The 18,917-nt window shown below is 40.3% G+C and overlaps 1 protein-coding gene across 2 annotated transcripts in view; it reads right to left on the reverse strand.

The window, feature by feature from the left end:
* Positions 1 to 13,399: 13,399 nt before the first annotated feature.
* LOC126266692 (uncharacterized) overlaps positions 13,400 to 18,917 on the reverse strand; it is a 53,405-nt gene continuing 47,887 nt past the window's right edge. For both annotated transcript variants that reach the window (XM_049971126.1, XM_049971128.1), the window contains one exon: positions 13,400 to 15,034. In XM_049971126.1, the coding sequence (XP_049827083.1) occupies positions 14,561 to 15,034 (474 nt within the window). In that variant the 3' untranslated portion in view covers positions 13,400 to 14,560. The remainder of the gene's footprint in view (positions 15,035 to 18,917) is intronic.

Raw genomic sequence — 18,917 nt, forward strand, 5'->3', positions numbered from 1 at the left:
AAAGTACACAAGCGGCAAGACGCAGTCAAAACCTTCGCTGCGCAGTGCCGATGGTACTGTTACCGACGATTGTGCCGCTAAAGCGGAGTTATTGAATGCAGTTCTCCGAAATTCCTTCACCAGGGAAGAAGAATGGGATATTCCAGAAATTGAAACACGAACATCTGCTAGCAAGAGTTTCTTAGAAGTAGATACCTTAGGGGTTGCGAAGCAACTCAAATCGCTTGATACGGGCAAGTCTTCAGGTCCAGATTGTATACCGATTAGGTTCCTTTCATATTACGCTGATACAATAGCTCCCTACTTAGCACTCATATACAACCGCTCGCTCACTGATAGTTCTGTACCTATAGATTGGAAAATTGCGCAGGTCGCACCAGTGTTTAAGAAGGGTAGTAGGAGTAATCCATCTAACTACAGACCTATATCATTGACGTCGGTTTGCTGTAGTGTTTTGGAGCATATACTGTATTCAAACATTATGAATCAACTCGAAGGGAACGATCTATTGACACGTAATCAGCATGGCTACAGAAAACATCGCTCTTGTGCAACGCTGTTAGCTCTTTATTCGCATGAAGTAATGGCCGCTATCGACAGGAGATCTCAAGTTGATTCCGTATTTCTAGATTTCCGGAAAGATTTTGACACCGTTTCTCACAAGCGACTTCTACTCAAGCTGCGGGCCTATGGGCTATCGTCTCAGTTGTGCAACTGGATTCGTGATTTCCTGTCAGGAAGGTCGCAGTTCGTAGTAATAGACAGCAAATCATCGAGTAAAACTGAAGTGATATCAGGTGTTCCCCAGGGAAGCGTCATGGGACCTCTGCTGTTCCTGATCTATATAATGACCTGGGTGACAATCTGAGCAGTTCTCTTAGGTTGTTCGCAGATGATGCTGTAATTTACCATCTAGTAAGGTCATCTGAAGACCAGTATCAGTTGCAAAGTGATTTAGAAAAGATTGCTGTATGGTGTGGCAGGTGGCAGTTGACGCTAAATAACGAAAAGTGTGAGGTGATCCACATGAGTTAGAAAAGAAATCCATTGGAATTCGATTACTCGATAAATAGCACAATTCTCAATGCTGTCAATTCAACTAACTACCTGGGTGTTAAAATTACAAATAACTTCAGTTGGAAGGACCACATAGATAATATTGTGGGGAAGGCGAGCCAAAGGTTGCGTTTCATTGGCAGGACATTTAGAAGATCCAACAAGTCCACTAAAGAGACAGCTTACACCACAATTACATCCCACTTACCAGGTGGGATTGACGGAGGACATCGAAAGGGTGCAAAAAAGTGCAGCTCGTTTTGTATTATCGCGTAATAGGGGAGAGAGTGTGGCAGATATGATACGCGAATTGGGATGGAAGTCATTAAAGCAAAGACGTTTTTCGTCGCGGCGAGACCTTTTTACGAAATTTCAGTCACCAACTTTCTCTTTCGATTGCGAAAATATTTTGTTGAGCCCAACCTACATAGATAGGAATGATCATCAAAATAAAATAAGAGAAATCAGAGCTCTAACAGAAAGGTTTAGGTGGTCGTTTTTACCGCGCGCTGTTCGGGAGTGGAATAGTAGAGAGATAGTATGATTGTGGTTCGATGAACCCTCTGCCAAGCACTTAAATGTGAATTGCAGAGTAGTCATGTAGATGTAAATGTAGATAGCTTACTCCTATTTTTCTCAGAATTTCGAACACCTTGTACCATTTTACATAGTCGAACACTTTCTCCAGGTCAACAAATCCTATGAACGTGCCTTGATTTTTCTTTAGTCTTGCTTCCATCACCAGCCACAGTGTCAGAAGTGCCTCTCTCGTGCCTTTACCTTTCCTGAAGCCAAACTGATCGGCATCTAGCAGATCCTCAATTTTCTTTACCATTATTCTATACATTATTCTTGTAAGTAACTTTGATGTATGAGCTGTTAAGATGATTGTGCGATAATTCTCGCATGTGTCAGCTCTTGCAATCTTTGTAATTATGTAGATGATATTTTTCCAAAATTCAGATAACATGTCGCCAGACTCATTCATTCTACACACCAACGAGAATAGCCGTTTTGTTGCCACTTCAACCAATAATTTTAGAAATGCTGATGAAATGTTATCTATACCTTCTGCCCTATTTGATCTTAACTCATTCAAAGCTCTCTTAAATTCTGTTTCTAATACTAGATCCCCTATCTCTTTTAAATCGACTCTTGTTTCTTCCACTATCAAATCTGACAAGTCTTCCCCCTCATAGAGGCCTTCAGTATACGTTTTCCACCTGTCTGCTCTCTCTTCCGCATTTAACAGTGGAATTCCTGTTGCACTCTTAATATTACCTTCCTTGCTTTTAATGTCACCGAAGGTTCTTCTGACTTCCCTGTATGCTGAATCTGTCCTTCCGACAATCATTTCTTTTCCGATTTCTTCACATTTTTCCTGCAGCGATTTCGTCTTAGTTTCCCTGCACTTTCTATTTATTTCATTCCTCAGCAACTTGTATTTCTGCATTCCTGCATTTCCCTGAGCATTTTTGTATTCCCATCTTCCACCCACCAACTGAAGTATTTCTTCTGTTGTTTCTTGACAGTTACTTTATTTGACCCTATGTTTTTCTTTCCAACTTTTGTGATTGCCCTTTTTAGAGATGTACATTTCTCTTCAACTGTACTGCCTACTGAGATACTCCTTATTGCTGTATCTATAGCCTTAGAGGCCTTCACCCGATCACATCATTCCTTAGTGCTTCTGTATCTCACTTCTTTGCCTAATGATTCTTCCTTACTAGTCTCTTAAACTTTAGCCTTCTCTTCATAACTACTACACTGTGATCTGAGTCTATATCCGCTCCAGAGTAGGCCTTACAATCCAATATTTGATTTCGGAATATTTGTCTGACCAGGATGTAGTCTAACTGAAATCGCCCTGTATCACACAGCCTTTTCCAATTATCTCTTCCCCTCTTGTGATTCCTGAACAGAGTATTCGCTATTACTATAGTGCGCGTCATTTATGCTGGCGGCTGAGTTTAGGTTCGTTCTGCGCATCTGACGTCACAAAACACAGTCAGCCAATGAACAGAGAACGACGTTGCCAGATCTCGACTGTAGAGCAGAGCACGGACGAGTGTCTTCAGTTTTAGAAACGTTCAGTCATAAATAAAGTAATAGAAGAAAAGCAATGTCTTGATAGCAGACTTTCTTTTATAGAAAGTTTGGAAAAAGCATTCTTTATACCAATTGCTTCATATTCTGTTAATTCAACCAAACAACCAATAAGACTCCTAATTCAGGCGATAGCAAGTAAAGGTGTTAGTATCAATCTCACCAACTGCTTTTTTGCAATAAAGAACAGCGGTAATTGTTTATTTCCTATTTACTTCGACGAAGTGTGACTAATTCATAGTCATACCAACAGTGTTTGTCAGTATTTTGCGTGACCTGCTGCAGTCCTCATGGAGTAACATTGTAAAACGAGCTGCGTTAGTGTAACGATTAAGGCGTTAGATTAGTAATTGTGAAAGGTGAGGAGTTCAAACCTTGTGCGGTGCTTAATATTGTTTTTATTTTAAAAAATATCGAAGTGTCTTACTTCACGGATTTTAGTCGTTTGAATGCAATTTTTTGAAGTTTCTAGTGCTTTGTCTCTTCATTAACACTTTCGCTGCTGCAGACACGTGCTCCCGGCACTCCACGCTGTGCGCGATTTTGTCATCACTGCACTGCTCGCCTGTGCAGACACATGGTGTTCCCGCTGCTTTGACATACTTATCATTCGATTTCACAAAAACTATTTGGCCCAAAACTTAGATTTTTTCACATCTTCTTGACTGATACCTTTCCCCCATAAATGACTTAATTTTGTTTCGATGTTCAACCCAGCTATTGTGCAGCATTAAATAAAACTTTTGTTACAGTCGCGAAAGACAGAATATATCTCAACATTACATACAACACCTATGTGGTACTTAAATCAAATGAGATATTGTTGTACAGTAAATTTTATATAAAAAATTTAGGTATCTTGTCCACATTTCATTCTCAACATTATGGCAACTAAAATCGACCATACGGAGAGTGTACGCTATGGACTTTTACCTCTGCAAACTCTTCAAAATTTCGTGCAATGGTTTACTATATTTAATGCTGCATAATAACTGCGTTGAACATCGAAACAAAATTAAGTCATTTATTGGGGGAAGGTATCAGTCAAGAAGATGTGAAAAAATCTAATTTTTGGGCCAAATAGTTTTTGTGAAATCGAATGATAAGAGTGTCAAAGCAGTCGGAACACCATGTGTCTGCACAGACGAGCAGTGCAGTTACAAAGTCGCGCACAGCGCGCAATGGGGGGAGCACATCTCTGTAGCAGCGAAAGGGTTAATGCGGCCGTGGTGGCTTTACTTCATGAACTGTGCGCTCCCCCCTAAACGTAAACTTGCGAACTATGCTATACTATGGCGCTGCTTCTCTAGGCATGTGAGTCGTGTGCAACTGGCAATGCAGCAATCCCCCACATCTGGGCGGGCATGCACGAGCCGCCAAGATGAAAGAATTGAACTATAGCTGAAAATTATTACAGTATTCAATTAGTCTTTCTCCTCTCTCATTCCTAGTACCAAGCCCATAGCCCCTGTAACCTTTTCTTCTATTGCTTTCCCTACAAGTGCATTCGACCCTGATATGCCTATTACATTGTCATCTCCCTTTAATACTATATTACCCTTTCAATATCCTCATATACTTTCTAAATCTCTTTATCTTCAGCTTGCAATGTCGGAATGTATATCCGAACTGTTGTTGTCGGTGTTGATTTGTTGTCGATTCTGATAAGAACAACCCTATCACTGAACTGTCCACAGTAACACATCTCTGCCCCACATTCATAATTATAACGAATCCTACACCCGCTATACCATTTCCTGCTGCTGTTGATATTACCCTATACTCATCTGATCAGAAATCCTTGTCTTCTTTCCATTTCACTTCACTGACCGCTACTATAGCTATATTGAGCCTTTGCATTTCTCTTTTCAGATTTTCTAACTTCCCTACCACCCTCAAGTTTCTGACATTCAACGTCCCGACTCATAAAACGTTATCCTTCCGTTGGTTATTCAATCTTTTTCTCATGGTCACCTCTTCTTTGGCAATTCCCTCCCATAGATCCGAATGGGGACTTTTCCAGAATCTTTTGCCATTGGAGAGATCATCATGACACTTTTTTCAGCACTGGGACTACTTACATTTAGAAAATTGTGTTTATTCATCAGTGGGACATGAAAAACATTTAATTTAAAACAGGGCAAAAGAATTTCTTAGGCATAGTGTATAGGCTTCTATATGCTCTTTTATTTAAAGCTTTGTCTCTCTGTGGGTATGTCCATGCACTGAATCAAATTTTCAGCATTTGAGCATGCTGCCTAGCTTTACTCGGTTGTTTGGGAATTCATCCCTCACACTTACTTGATGTTCAGCGCTACTCACTTCCAAAGCACCTTCAAGACTGTTGCATTCAGTTCCATTGTCACACGAATTTTTGTTTAGGTTTGCTGCCACAAAAGAACGTGAGTGGTACCATTTATGTGTGATTGCATATGTTATGACTCCTTCTATCGCATTTTTCAAATGTTAAACATTTTATTGAGTGTATTTTACCGATATTTATAGATTTACCACTATCTCTGTATGCACCGCCATCTAGAGTCTGCCTAAAATACGATAGATGGATGACAGACAACAGAGAATGTGTAAAGAGACATCAGGAAATTCACAGATTTTTACATTCAGATACTGTAACATAGGGACACATTTGCAAGTCGTTTAACCATCAATGTTTTCACATACATACTGTTATACACAGTGATCATTCCATCAGACAGTAGGACACTGCCAATTAGTTGTCATAGTCTAGTGTCAAATAAGGACTAGCTAATTTTTTACTGCTGCTATATTGGCTATAATTATTTGAATTAATAAGTGACTCTTGTAGAGCCTAAAAATGAGCCCTTCTTGCATAAAGGTTTTACATAATGGTTCTCTAATAAAAATACGATATGCTTCTTTCTAATATGCTTGTGTTATTTCAAATTTAGAATTTTTATTTGTGATTGCAGTTTAGGGATACCGTTTGCAAGAAGGATTTTAGTATACCATACTTCTTTTTAGTCAATCATTTCTTAAAGGCCAAAAATGAAGGAGTACACTATCCATAAACACTCACCATTGTTTGGTGCATGGATGGTGATGATAAATAAACGACCCAAAGTTATTTATGATGGCACAGTATTGCATTTTATTCAACTGAATGAAATGTGTGGAGCAGGCCTTCGAGTACAGTAAAAAACCATCAGACAAAACTGATTTGTGGACACCAGATTAAAATTTTTTTGCAACATGAACCAACAATATGAAGAAGAGATTTCATTTTTGTAACACCATCTCTTCGCCAAAATGACAACTTTGTTCTTGCAATTCAGGGTAATGTTATGCATATGGAACCAATTCACATCTGCCTGCCAGGGTGGCTGAGCGGCTCTAGGCGCTACAGTCTGGAACCACGAGAATCCTGTACTCAAACCGATCTGTACTTCTACAACATTAGCCATCACCAACTGGCACAGTAGGGCACTGTGTTACAAACATTGACGCAATGTGCAAGAATGATAGACATCGATAACCTGCCCCATGAGCTGAGCCACTCACACAAGCTCGTCAGGAAAAACGGCTAAAACGTTCACTAAGTAAAGGAAATGATCTCAAGCAAGAATCACAGTAAGACCATCGAATAGGAGCAGAAAAAGAAACTTTTTATCCATTCTGTGGCTTTGTGTCAGGCAAGATGAGACACAAAATCAAACCAGTCTTAGGCCTTTGACAAAAATCTGACAATTGCTGAGCTGAGTTAAAGAAGCAGTAGGTCTCAGAACACTTGGTGTGAGCATGGCCACCTTTTGTCTGACAAGCAGTGTGCACTACACAGGGTGATTTTTGCCCACCGTGTACAAACACTAGGGATACATCGGTGAGAGGATACAGAATAAAAAAGGTCTAATGAAATTATGTCCTGAAATGCATGTTTCCGTGCTAGAGACTGTTTATTCAATAATATTTTGTCACAGAGACTGCTGTCTGATTTCCATTGCACTATGCAGCCACAATTCCAGTATGCATGGTTTCCTCCTAGAGAGTGGTACTGTTCAAATGTTTCAAATGGCTCTGAGCACTATGGGACTTAACATCTGCGGTCATCAGTCCCCTAGAACTTAGAACTACTTAAACCTAACTACCTAAGGACATCACACACATCCATGCCCGAGGCAGGATTCGAACCTGTGTCCGTAGCGGTCGCGCGGTTCCAGACTGAAGCACCTAGAACCGCTCGGCCACATCGGCCGGCAGTGGTACTGTTCCTCACACGTCATGCCCTATCGGTCTCTCCTGTCATAGTAATTGGAATGTTGTGTCCGATTCATTTCTCTTGCTGACTCATCTGGTAGGGATGTGATATATCATTGTACACAATGGTTCCATATTCGAATCGAGAGCTTGGTGACAAGTGTTTATTTATGGAAAGGCAAATGGCAATAAGCGGCAGCCAGCGAGGTTGTATCAGGAGACCTATCGCCACTGACAACAACCACAGCATTCAATGTTTGCAACAGTGTTTCGCCGTTTGGTGCGACATGGTCGTTTCAGGAAGCAGGAAATCATGAAGGATGTACCCGAACTGTTTGGTCCGCAGACTTGGAGGAAAATGTGATTAATACTGTGGAATGCAATTGCCATGTCAGTACCAGGCACTTGACTCATCAGTACAGGGTAAGCCAGACAACCATGTGGAACATTCTCCATGACATTTTTCACTATCCTTACAGCGTGGGCAGAGCTTATTAGCGAGGGACTTTCCACATCGGGAGCAGTTATGTTGCTGGTTTCTCCACCAGGCAACCACGATTGTGGTATTTGTGTCAGCCATCCTATTCACAGATGAGGGCACTGTTATGTGGAGTAGTATCTTCAACTTTCATAACAGACATCTGTGGGATAGTATGCAGAACTCCCATAGTATGGTGACAGCGAATCATCAGCATTAGTGCAGCCAGAGTGGGTGGGCAGGGATAACTGGCGACCATAATTAGGGACCCATCTTCCTTCATGTCGCCTAACAGGCTGGAGCTATCATCGTTTCTTTCAGATGACTTTGTCTCCCCTGCTGCCACTAATGATTCTAAAGGTTATGTGGATGCTATGTGATGGTGGTCCAGTCCACTTTGTTATTAAAATATGGATGCATCTGAATTGTGTCTTCCCTGGTCGATGGATTGGAAGAAGGGGTCGAGTTTCATGGCCTGCTCGTTCACTGGATCTCATTCCACACAATTTCTGGCTATGAGGCCACCTCAAAAGTATCTCATTCCAGATGTGGAGACGCTGGAGCAGCTTCCTTTAACACTGTTCGGACACAGCCTGGCCAATACATGTGAGACGAAACATGCTACATGCGTATACACAGGCATTGAGGTACATGGAAACCATTCTCAACACATATTGTAACTGTGGCTGTGTGGTGCAGTGTGTATTATATTGAAGCCTCTGTAACACTATATGATTGAATAATGGTCTACAACATGGAAACCATGCATTTCTGGACATAAGTTGACCAGATCTTTTTTGTTCCATATCCTCTCATCGATCAGTCCTTAGAGTTTGTACAGGGTGGGGAAAAAAACCCACACTGTAGGACAATGCAGCAAGGAGCATGAGTGATTTTATCACCTTTGTTAACCCGAGAAATTCGCTTTCACTCAGCATGTTGTAGAACAGACCTGACGAACATGCGCACTCTTGAAGGATGCCTGCACTCTGTGAGTGCAGCTGAGTCTGTTGAGTGCTCCAGCTCCCCACATCAATGCTCTATTCCGAGCAGTTGCGTGATTGAGATGGCTATATGCTGAAGGCTACAAACACAGGAAGCTTAGGGAATCCTGTTTGTAACACAGTGCAAGTGTCTCTAAGAGACAACTATATCAGTATACTGTTATAAGTAGGTATTTATCACATGTGTCAATTTTCAACTTTTTATTTTGTCACCAAAGCAATCACTTTTATTAGTTGACTAAATAAATGCATTAGATAGTACTAATACTGAGAGTAAAACTACAAAAAGGTATTACATACAGGCATTTAACGTTACGATGTGTGGTTTATAAACTTAAAAACAGTTCGATTTTAGAACATGATATATATCTGGAACTATGGTTCATGTTGAAGTGAAACTCACAGAGTTATGCGGATTTATATCTGCTAAACCCGAACGTTGGCGGAACTTTGTCAATTTCATAAGAGAAGGAAGAAGCCTACAAACGTTCTTGAATCCAGTATTGAAATAACTTCAGCTGCTTGTCTGCTTTTGGGGAGACGTTTTATTGAAGTCTTGTAAATTCCTAGCTTAGGCTAAAGAGGTACTTGAGTTGGGAGCTCCACTGTACATCTATCATCTTAAGTCAGAAGTAATGATGTATATTACCAGCGAACAGCTAAATTGTCCGACAAACAAATCGAAATCCGTCTTCAGTCATACAGTGTCTTGGAATCAGAAAACTCATGATGCAACATTTCAATTACTGAAAGATGTATGGTCATGTCTGATCCACAAATGATTGCCTTGAGTCATGGGAAATGTTTCACGTCATGAACTTGAAACTGATTTTTCCATAGGATTAATTTTTTTAAAAGAATCAATCTTGTCCATACATTTGTTACAAAATGATTCTCCCCTTCCATTAAGACACTTAGTGAACGCAAATAATTTGTGATGTCAAGAATAAAAGATTTTGTCACCATTCTACTTACCCTGAAATCAGTTTTATTTCCTATGGCCACCTTCAGTTCACCCAGCATTCACCAATGTCCGTAAGATAGCAAAGGCATCGTATCATCATTGTGGCTGATGTTATGACGTTCCAATAAATGTTTTTACAGCTCCTAATACTGCAATGGCATATTAGCTCTTTGCTTGGCCTTTAAATGTTATGAAAAACAATGTACCTCCCATTTGACATTGTGCAATTGGCTTCTCCACTTTTTCTTTTGTTGGACAATTATGCAATGCAGTATGTAAATCTATTTTAAAGGAAGCAGTACTATCAACAAACTGCTTGGCATCTGACATGGCGACTGTCCAGATCTAGTGGTGTCTGGTTGCAGCCTTCATTGTCCTCTTCCTCCTTGTCCCTCAGCCCCACTCACCACTGTGCTCAAAGCACTACGTAAGAGAGCGGCCGAAGTGCTCGCCCTCACAGAGCACTTGTTGGCCAGGCCGCTTTAGAAAATGGTCACTCGATAAAATTTGACGAAACTTACCTCATGGTTCACAGTAGGACTCTGTAATTAAAGAAGCATCGAAATAAGAAACACCAGTAATACTCTTAATAGAGGCAGTAGCCTGCAGCTCAACATGGTGTGGGATCCAGAAATCATGAAATTGAAGAAGTCATCAAAGTCATTGAAGGCTAATTGTTTTCTTGAATGACGGCTTCTTCACAATACAGAGGCACAAAATAGGTATTGCACTGCAAAGTGGTACATCCTTTTCTAGAACCCATTTGTTCCTCTGTAAGCAAACATTCTATGGCTACTTACAATCTAGCATGTAACGTGTTATAGAAATTGAAAACAGTTATTGCAATGTAAAATCACTTTATGTTCCAAACATATAGTGTAAACAAGTAGATGACTATAATGAATATGTGTTTCTCCATATTTGGCTAATTCAGCATTAATACAGTTGAAGCCCTTCATTTCTTGATACTTTTGAAGAACACATGAAAATCTTAAAGAAGTAATGAATAAACTGAATGCACATCTACAGAGAATTGTTGCAGAATACTGTGAACAAGCAAAACAATTGATTTAAATTTGATGAAAGATCCTCACAGATAAAATAATAGATATGGGACATAATAGGCATTAAGTAGCCTACTTCATTCCAAGCAAGGTGATGCAGTAGTTAGCACACAGGACTCACATTTGGGTGGACGATGGTTCAAATCCACATTTGGCCATTCTGATTTATGTTCTCCATGATTTCCCTAAATCGCTCCAGGCGAATGCTGTTATGGATCCTCAGAAAAGATTATGGCTGATTATCTTCCCAATCCTTGAAACATTCTGCCCTTGTGCTCTGTCTCTGATGATCTCAGTGTCAACAAGATGTTAAACCTAATCTTTCTTCCATATTTCCTACTTTGTACAGTAAAGCAAAGTAAAAAAGAACAATGTTAACTATGTAATGCGATGACTTTGCGTGTACCATATTACAAATCCAAAAGTTGGATGTCGGCTCTTCAGTTTTTTTTTTTTTTTTTTTTTTTTACACTGATACCAATCATAACTTTCACCCCAACAGTACTTTATATGTATAAAAATACCCCCTACTGCTTGGTTTTTCCACATTAATCTGTAGATTTCTTCTATATATTTGACGATAAAGAAATTTTTAGGTTATATTTAGATTAACCATAGCTATAAATAGGGCCAATGATAGTAAAATATTGTCATGTTCGAATCAGGTTATGCTTTGATGGTTGCATTACCTTTTATAGTATCAAAACTCTTAAAATATTTTCGGAGTAACCCTTTCAGTATCGATTGGTTCAAAGACAGTAGGTATACAGGATGAACCAGAACTTCACCAACAAACTTTCAGATCCAGTTTTATGAAACAAAGCAAGAAACAAATGTGCACTAAACATGGGACCTAAAATACATACCTTATGAGCTATGAACACTTGTTCATCTTCCCTGCTGTGAGAAACATCTCTCCTAGAGAAACTCTTTGCTTACATATACTCAGAGGTAGGAGTATGGACCAAAACATTAAAAATGTCCTGTAAATATGGGCTCCAAGTCTGTATCTTAATGAGCTTCTTCTTCTTTGCTACTGTGAAGCACATTTCTTCTAGTGAACAAGTGCTCATAGTCATAAGGTATTGGCATGCATTTTAGAGCTCATGTTTACTTGACATTTGTTTTTTGTTTTGGTCCACAATACCTCCTCCTATAATACGAAAGGCAAAGAGATTCCAGTAAAAGAGATGTGACTCAAATATTGAAGATGAGCAAGTGCTCGTAGCTCTTAAGGTACTGATTTTAGAGCCCATGTTTACTGGGCATCTGTTCTAGTTTTGGTCCATATTACATCATCTGAAAGTTTGTTGATGGAGTTCTGTTTCTATAGTTGGTGAGCTTATCATGAATGCTTCTGAAATATTCCATGTTACTTAGCTGAATACTGATTACCTAGTGAGTTTCATTTTACAGAGTTGTTTCCTTCACATATTTGTTTTCTCTGGAGATGGAACACTTGCTGCTTCAAATAATTATTTGTGTCAACGATTTACCAGTGACCAAAAGAATCATTAACAGTAATTATTTATACTGAATAGCAAATGATCTTTCATGTCAACTGTACAAAAGGGGTAATGAAACTCCATTATTAAAATGCTTGCTCAGCAGAGAAAATCAGTTTCTGTATACACCTACTTTTAAACTGTTAATGGGCGACTGTAAATTGATCATCATCTGGTACAAAATGCTTGTAGTCTCAATGCCGAAAGTTCTCCTGCGATTTCTTGTAGTTGGATATTCAGTGTTGATAACGGGTCGAGAAATCTATATTTGGATTTCAATATTCTTGTTGTTATTTTATACACATGTTGTGAATAGATTTTATTCTACATTCCTTTCTTTCTTAGGTCAGTCACAATCTTCTGACGAACAATCCTCATCAGACAGCAGACGTTTTCACAGGTGTTTGTTTCATGTGTCCAATAACTATTTTTCTGGATCCATTAAAGACAATATCAACCTGCCTTTATGAACAGACTTCTACAAAACCCTTTAGAGGGGATACTAAGCACTTTGGAGGATTCTTTTTTGAACAAACATCTTGGCTTCCCAATTACTACATGTAAGTTCACAAATGATTCACTTGACATTATTAATTCGATATCTGAACTTTCTGTGGAAGGTAATATCAAGATATTTCGGTGTAAATGTATATTCTAACATAGCACCTAAACAATTTACTTCAAGCTACCAGTGTCATTTGTTGTGAGAGGTAACAGAAACATTTTTTTTTCTCTTTCAGTGTTCTACCTTTTTACCAGAGCAAGGTCACTGCTATTAGGAAACTTCAACAGTTTCATCCTGTGTTGGCCATTCCATATGACGAAATACCACTACATTATTGCACTGAGTTAATGATGCTTGTAAATAAGTGAAATCTATAAAAAGTACATAATGCAAAATTCAGAAGGACATACAAACTTAATTTGTTGAGGTTTCAAGTAAAATAGTTCTGGAATGGAAACAGGAAAGGGAAAAAACTGTCAAGAAGTTGGTAATTTATCACATTTCTTATCAATATGTAAAACATATACAGATATAAAGTAACTTGCTTCTCTTTTTTACAAGATAGGCAATCACACAATAGGATAACACTTCAGTCAAGATACCACAAACAGCGTAAGTAGTAGGTCAGAAAACATAGTTCCAGTCTTTCTGGAAACACTGTACTATACATAGGAGACACTGGTTAAGTTTTTCATTGAGCAACTCTGTTACATCAGTGAAATAATCGAAGAGAAAGTCTCCAGAAGCGTATCTAGATGATGAAGGGGTGAAGAAGGATTCAGGAATGGGGAGTGGGCAGTGAGAAGCAGGCCCATGAGAGTTTACAACTGACTAAGATTCATTACAGTAGCATAGCATTTTTGTCACTGTGAAAGGAATCGGTAATTAACTCATTAGCAGTTGCAGTCTGGATTTCTCTCATAAAATCTGTCAACTATTATGAAATCTACAAATATGATCTCATGAAATTCGTTTTATCTTGTGTCAACTGGATATTGTTGTCCTGATTTAAGCATGTAGTCTGCTTTGGACTTTTGGGGTTAACTGTATGATGGTTTTGTTGGTTGCTAATGTCAGTTACAACTTTCCTTTATTGGTTTTCTGGACAATGTGTTTCAGAAAACAATTCCCACTATTAAGGACATTTTTCTACGTAGAGGACAACAAGAAATTCATAAGTAAATTTTGTATCCAAATACGACATTACATGTACAAATACTGCATCAGTAATTGCAAACCTTGCATGCATTACAGTAAAAGTACCAGAATGATACAGTAGCTCACACATCACAAACATCGTGCATAAAAATAGAATAATACGCAAAAAATCCACTTGATAGTCGAAACTATTGTCTGAAATGCATAACCCAGAAAATCAATAAAAGAAAATTGAGACTAGAAGCAGATTTTCTAACAAACAAAACTAGTTTTTACCTTTGGTGCTTACATCGACCATTTGTAATGGATAAAATAAAATGAACTGCACGAAATTCGCATCCAGTTCAATGCCTTGCCCAGCTTTTTTTATGTGGGGGGAGAGGAGGGTGGTGTCGAACGGGGTAGTAGAGAAAATCGAGTCCTACAACTTTCTCCGGCATCCAGTGGATGGACGCAATCATGCGTCATGGCAGTTATGCAGAGGCCATCAGGACTGTAACGGCCGGCAGACCCTCCTGGCCTTGGCGCGGCATCCGCAGGTGAGGGCATCGCGCACGTGCTGCGAGGCGGCGCAGCAGAGCAGAGGCCGCAGCGCAGGTAAAGTGTGGTGTAGCATGGCGAGTGCCAACGTGGCCAGTGGCTGCGGGCCCGCAGCCAGCGGTGGTGCGCTGAAGGCGGCGGCTGGCGCCAGTGCCGCGGGTGTCGCCAGCAGCGCGCGCGCCGCCGCCAGCGCAGGCCGCGCCAGCCCGAGCGCCAGCTGCGCCATCGCTAGTACGAGCGCCAGCCGCAGGCGCGCCGCAGTCGCAGCGCTCTCGCCTTCCGCATCGTCCTCGCCAGCCCCCTGGCGCTGGCGTCCGCGTCGCAGCGAGAACAGACGCACGCCAGCCGCCAGGCTGCACGCGAGCAGCAGCAGTGCCGGCAGCGCCACGCGCACCACGCCCACTAACAACTGCGCCAGCTCCTGCAACAGCCACATCAATTGGAGGTCGATTAACCATTTGTCACATTTGATAGGGTGGAATGGAGCGTCAGTACATCCACACTGTATCACTAATGTTAGCATTCACACATGTCCTCAACAGAATAGAAGTGGGAAGCAACTTTAAGTTTTTGAGGAAGAAAGTTTTTATGCTGATATTAGTGAGATGTGATCATGGAGGTAGATGGCGCTATAGCCTTACGCTGTACGTTGTTTTGAAGCCATTGGGTGGGGATTGCCGCCATCTTGGATCCCCCAAGTCATTACCAGACGAGTCTTTACAATTCCTTCTCATTCGTTATTTCTATCATGTGCACGCGATATTTATTTTATATGGTAAATGTTACACTGTTTTAGTGAACAACACAGCATATGGAACGCAACTTCAAACATTTCTCTGCTCTTAAATGTGTATTTGAAACAGTAATGCGACACGAAAATACGACGCTGTGGCCTCAGTACTGTAATTCCTTTTTGATTAAACACTTCGAATAACCGAGAAGAGAAGTATGTGCTACGAAAAGCATGCTTTCGTAATCAATTTCTATTCATTTTCATTGTGTTTGTGTCGATAATTGATAAATCCAGAACTCCAACCCACAGTGATTGATAGTTTAGAGGTACCGATTTGTATTCATTGCATTTTCAAGTCAAATGAAAATTTTAAATGTTCAAGTTTGCAAAAAACTTGCCTTATTTCCTTTGGTGTCCCATAGATGTATGCAGAGATGATATAAACAAGCCAACTTTCATGTCAACAATGTGAAAGAGTCGTTAAATTACGAAGGGAAGGAATGGAATTTAAGAATGTTAGGCCTATTGTAGTTTACACATCTGCTTTGTTTTTAAATTGTACGTACCAAGTGACATACAGTGTGGCAAATAACAACAGTTTACAGGGTAACACGACAACACAGTGATTCATGTAATGATCTAAACATAGATCTGGACATAGATAGGGAACTTTGCTTTAACAAATATGTAACGCTTTAAGTACTGTACTTATAATTTAACCACTGTAACAGGTTACTGAAGATTTAATTAACTACATGTAGTTACATTACTTTCACATTAAATTATCGCATTTTAAAACGTTAGTCCCCATTTCCAGGATATTTCTTGCCAGGACTTTTCAGTTACTTGGGAATAACCAAACAATGAAAAACAAAGTGTATTGCTCTTCGCGTTGGATTGATAGAAAATCTAAAGTCAAATCACAGAAATAAAACCATATTGTAAAACTTAACAGTGCATCAGAATTTCAAGTACATATAAGAAAATAGCGCTTAAATAAGTCCACTACGATTGAAATGTGATTTGTTTAAACTTTAGACTACAATCAGAACGTTTTGTACACAAGTAAGTGACGCAAGCGTGCATTTTTTTGTCAAAACACTTCACGACTACACGAATCAAACTAACAGGAGCGACTGTTTTGGGGTAGCTAACATGGCGGATCTTCACTTGGGTCGGCTTCAAGTTTGTGGGGTCATGACAACTCCTCTTATTGTTACCTCCATGGATGTGATGCTGTAATCTGCTAACACTGAAAATTGACCCATTGCCATCTCACTTACATTTTGTGTTTCTGTTTCTTCTTATCGTTTATTTTATTATTTCCTATGTTTTCGTGACATACTGTAAATCTTCCAGGATGACAACGACTTTTTTCATGACTGTCCTTCCAAAAAGGAGGCCAGATATTTGAAATATGTGATACCTTCGTTATCTGGCCACACAGAAGAGAGAAACTGGCAGACTTCCTCACACATCTTAACTCCAGACACGAGAATATTAAGTTCACCATGGAGATCGAAACGGATGGGATGCTCCCTATCCTAGATATTTTGATTAGAAGACGAGCTGGCAGCACTTTGGGCCATAGCGTGTATAGGAAGAAGATTCACACCGATTTGTGTCTACATGCTGATAGCTGCCACCATCCAGTACAAAAGAATGGCGTGCCCAACACTCTTGTACACAGAGCTCACACCATCTCCGACAGGAATGGACATCTGCAGACCATGTTTCGGAGGAACGGTTACAAGGAAGGGCAAATGTGGAAGGCTTTACATCCCACACCTACAGCACCGGCGGAAACTGAGGATGAACCTCAGGAGGAGGCAGCCTTGGCTATTATTCCGTCTTGTGCGGCCTTATCTGGAAAAATTGGACGCATTTTACGTAAACACCAAGTGAAAAACATCTTCCATCCTCCAAGCAAAACCAAGAGCCTTCTTGATAGTGTCAAGGACAACTTTGGTCTTTGTAAATCAGAGGTTTTATCAGAAACCTTGCCAATGTGGTAGTGTGTGCGTAGGCCAAACCATTCGTACCATTGAGGACCGATGCCGAGAACATCAACAGCACACTAGATAGCAACAGCCCAGTAAGTCGGCAATCGTTGAGCATTACCTGCCGGAACTCTACAGCATGAATTATGACCAAACCAAAGTCCCGACACAGACTTCCAAATACTGGGACTGTGTCATCAAAGAAGCCGTAGAGATCAGAGTAAGGGAGCCACAACGAAATCGTGACAGCGGTTACATCCTTAGCAAGGCGAGGGTACCCGCGATCACCCGGATTAAGAAGAAACAGGATATTTCCTAGAATGTACCGACTTCGGGGGAGGATGGAAGAATAACGAGAGCGGTGCCGGCAGACCCTCCTGGACGAGAAGACCTAGGACGCAGCGCCCAGACGGCGGGAGAACGGCCCCTGTACCTGGACAGCGCGCGGGGCGCGGACCGCACCGACTCATAGGAAGCGCCTGAGGAACGAGCAGGACCGGGATTGTCCTATATATATCTGGCGCTGGCCCACAGCCGGTCAGTACATCAGCGCACCTGATGATCGCAACGTGGTCGATTGCCGAAATGTTATGTCCTATGCACACTCATACCAGGCTGTTCACCCGAGATTTATTTCATTATTTGAAATATATTACGTATTACAATACTGGTTCAGCGAAATAGACTACACGTGTTTAAATACGAACACACTATGGTCTATGCAAAAAGTCCCAGGACTGATTTTATTCCTAGTTAATAATTGACTCAGTGCAGTAACTATACTGGTAGCTTGAACTAACAACTGTAAAAAACACACATACATTTGGCCTGTTAGTTGTGATTAAGAATTGTTAAGTAGTGGACATGCAACTGTAGTGTGTCAACACTGTAGCGTCACCAGTTGCGATAAAGCAACGTATCTAAATCAAGTGTTCAGAACCTTCTGAACAACAGCAGCTCATGAGTGCCTGCTGTTACTTGAAAAAAGGCTTGATGTTATCAATACGAAATCACTACCGAATGACAAAGTGCAAAAATTGACATGAGGGCTGAACACTTAGATGACATAACTGACATTCAAGTCAGACTGATGGATGAGTTGATCAACATGCCAAGCAATGACTTTTCTGACAGTTTCACATGGCTGTATGAACGTTCTGTGTATGGTACTCAAATGTGGATAGACTATGTCAACACCTGAACTCTTAAGACCACCACCTTAACTTTTCTCTGTTTTTATTAATCCACTCTCGAAACTCTTTGGACTGATGGGTTAAATTGATGAAACAAATATCATCAAAAACTTTTGTTATCAGATACAAAGCCAGCTCTATTGAAAGACAGAAGTGCATTTGTTTTTTACATTATTTAGTGCTTGGAATGAAACACAACTAAAAGGTGACAAGGGTCTATGTATTGCCTTCTGAATGTTGTTTGATGTGCTTATATGTAATGTTTTCGTTAGCACATAAATGCCTATGGTTTGAAATTTTTGGATGACACTTGTCCTATTGTTTTACTTCTCAACAGGTCACCATGCAAACGTTGCTGAGAACATCCATTATGAATAT

Source organism: Schistocerca gregaria, chromosome 4 (assembly GCF_023897955.1).
Source record: "Schistocerca gregaria isolate iqSchGreg1 chromosome 4, iqSchGreg1.2, whole genome shotgun sequence".
NCBI lineage: Eukaryota > Metazoa > Arthropoda > Insecta > Orthoptera > Acrididae > Schistocerca > Schistocerca gregaria.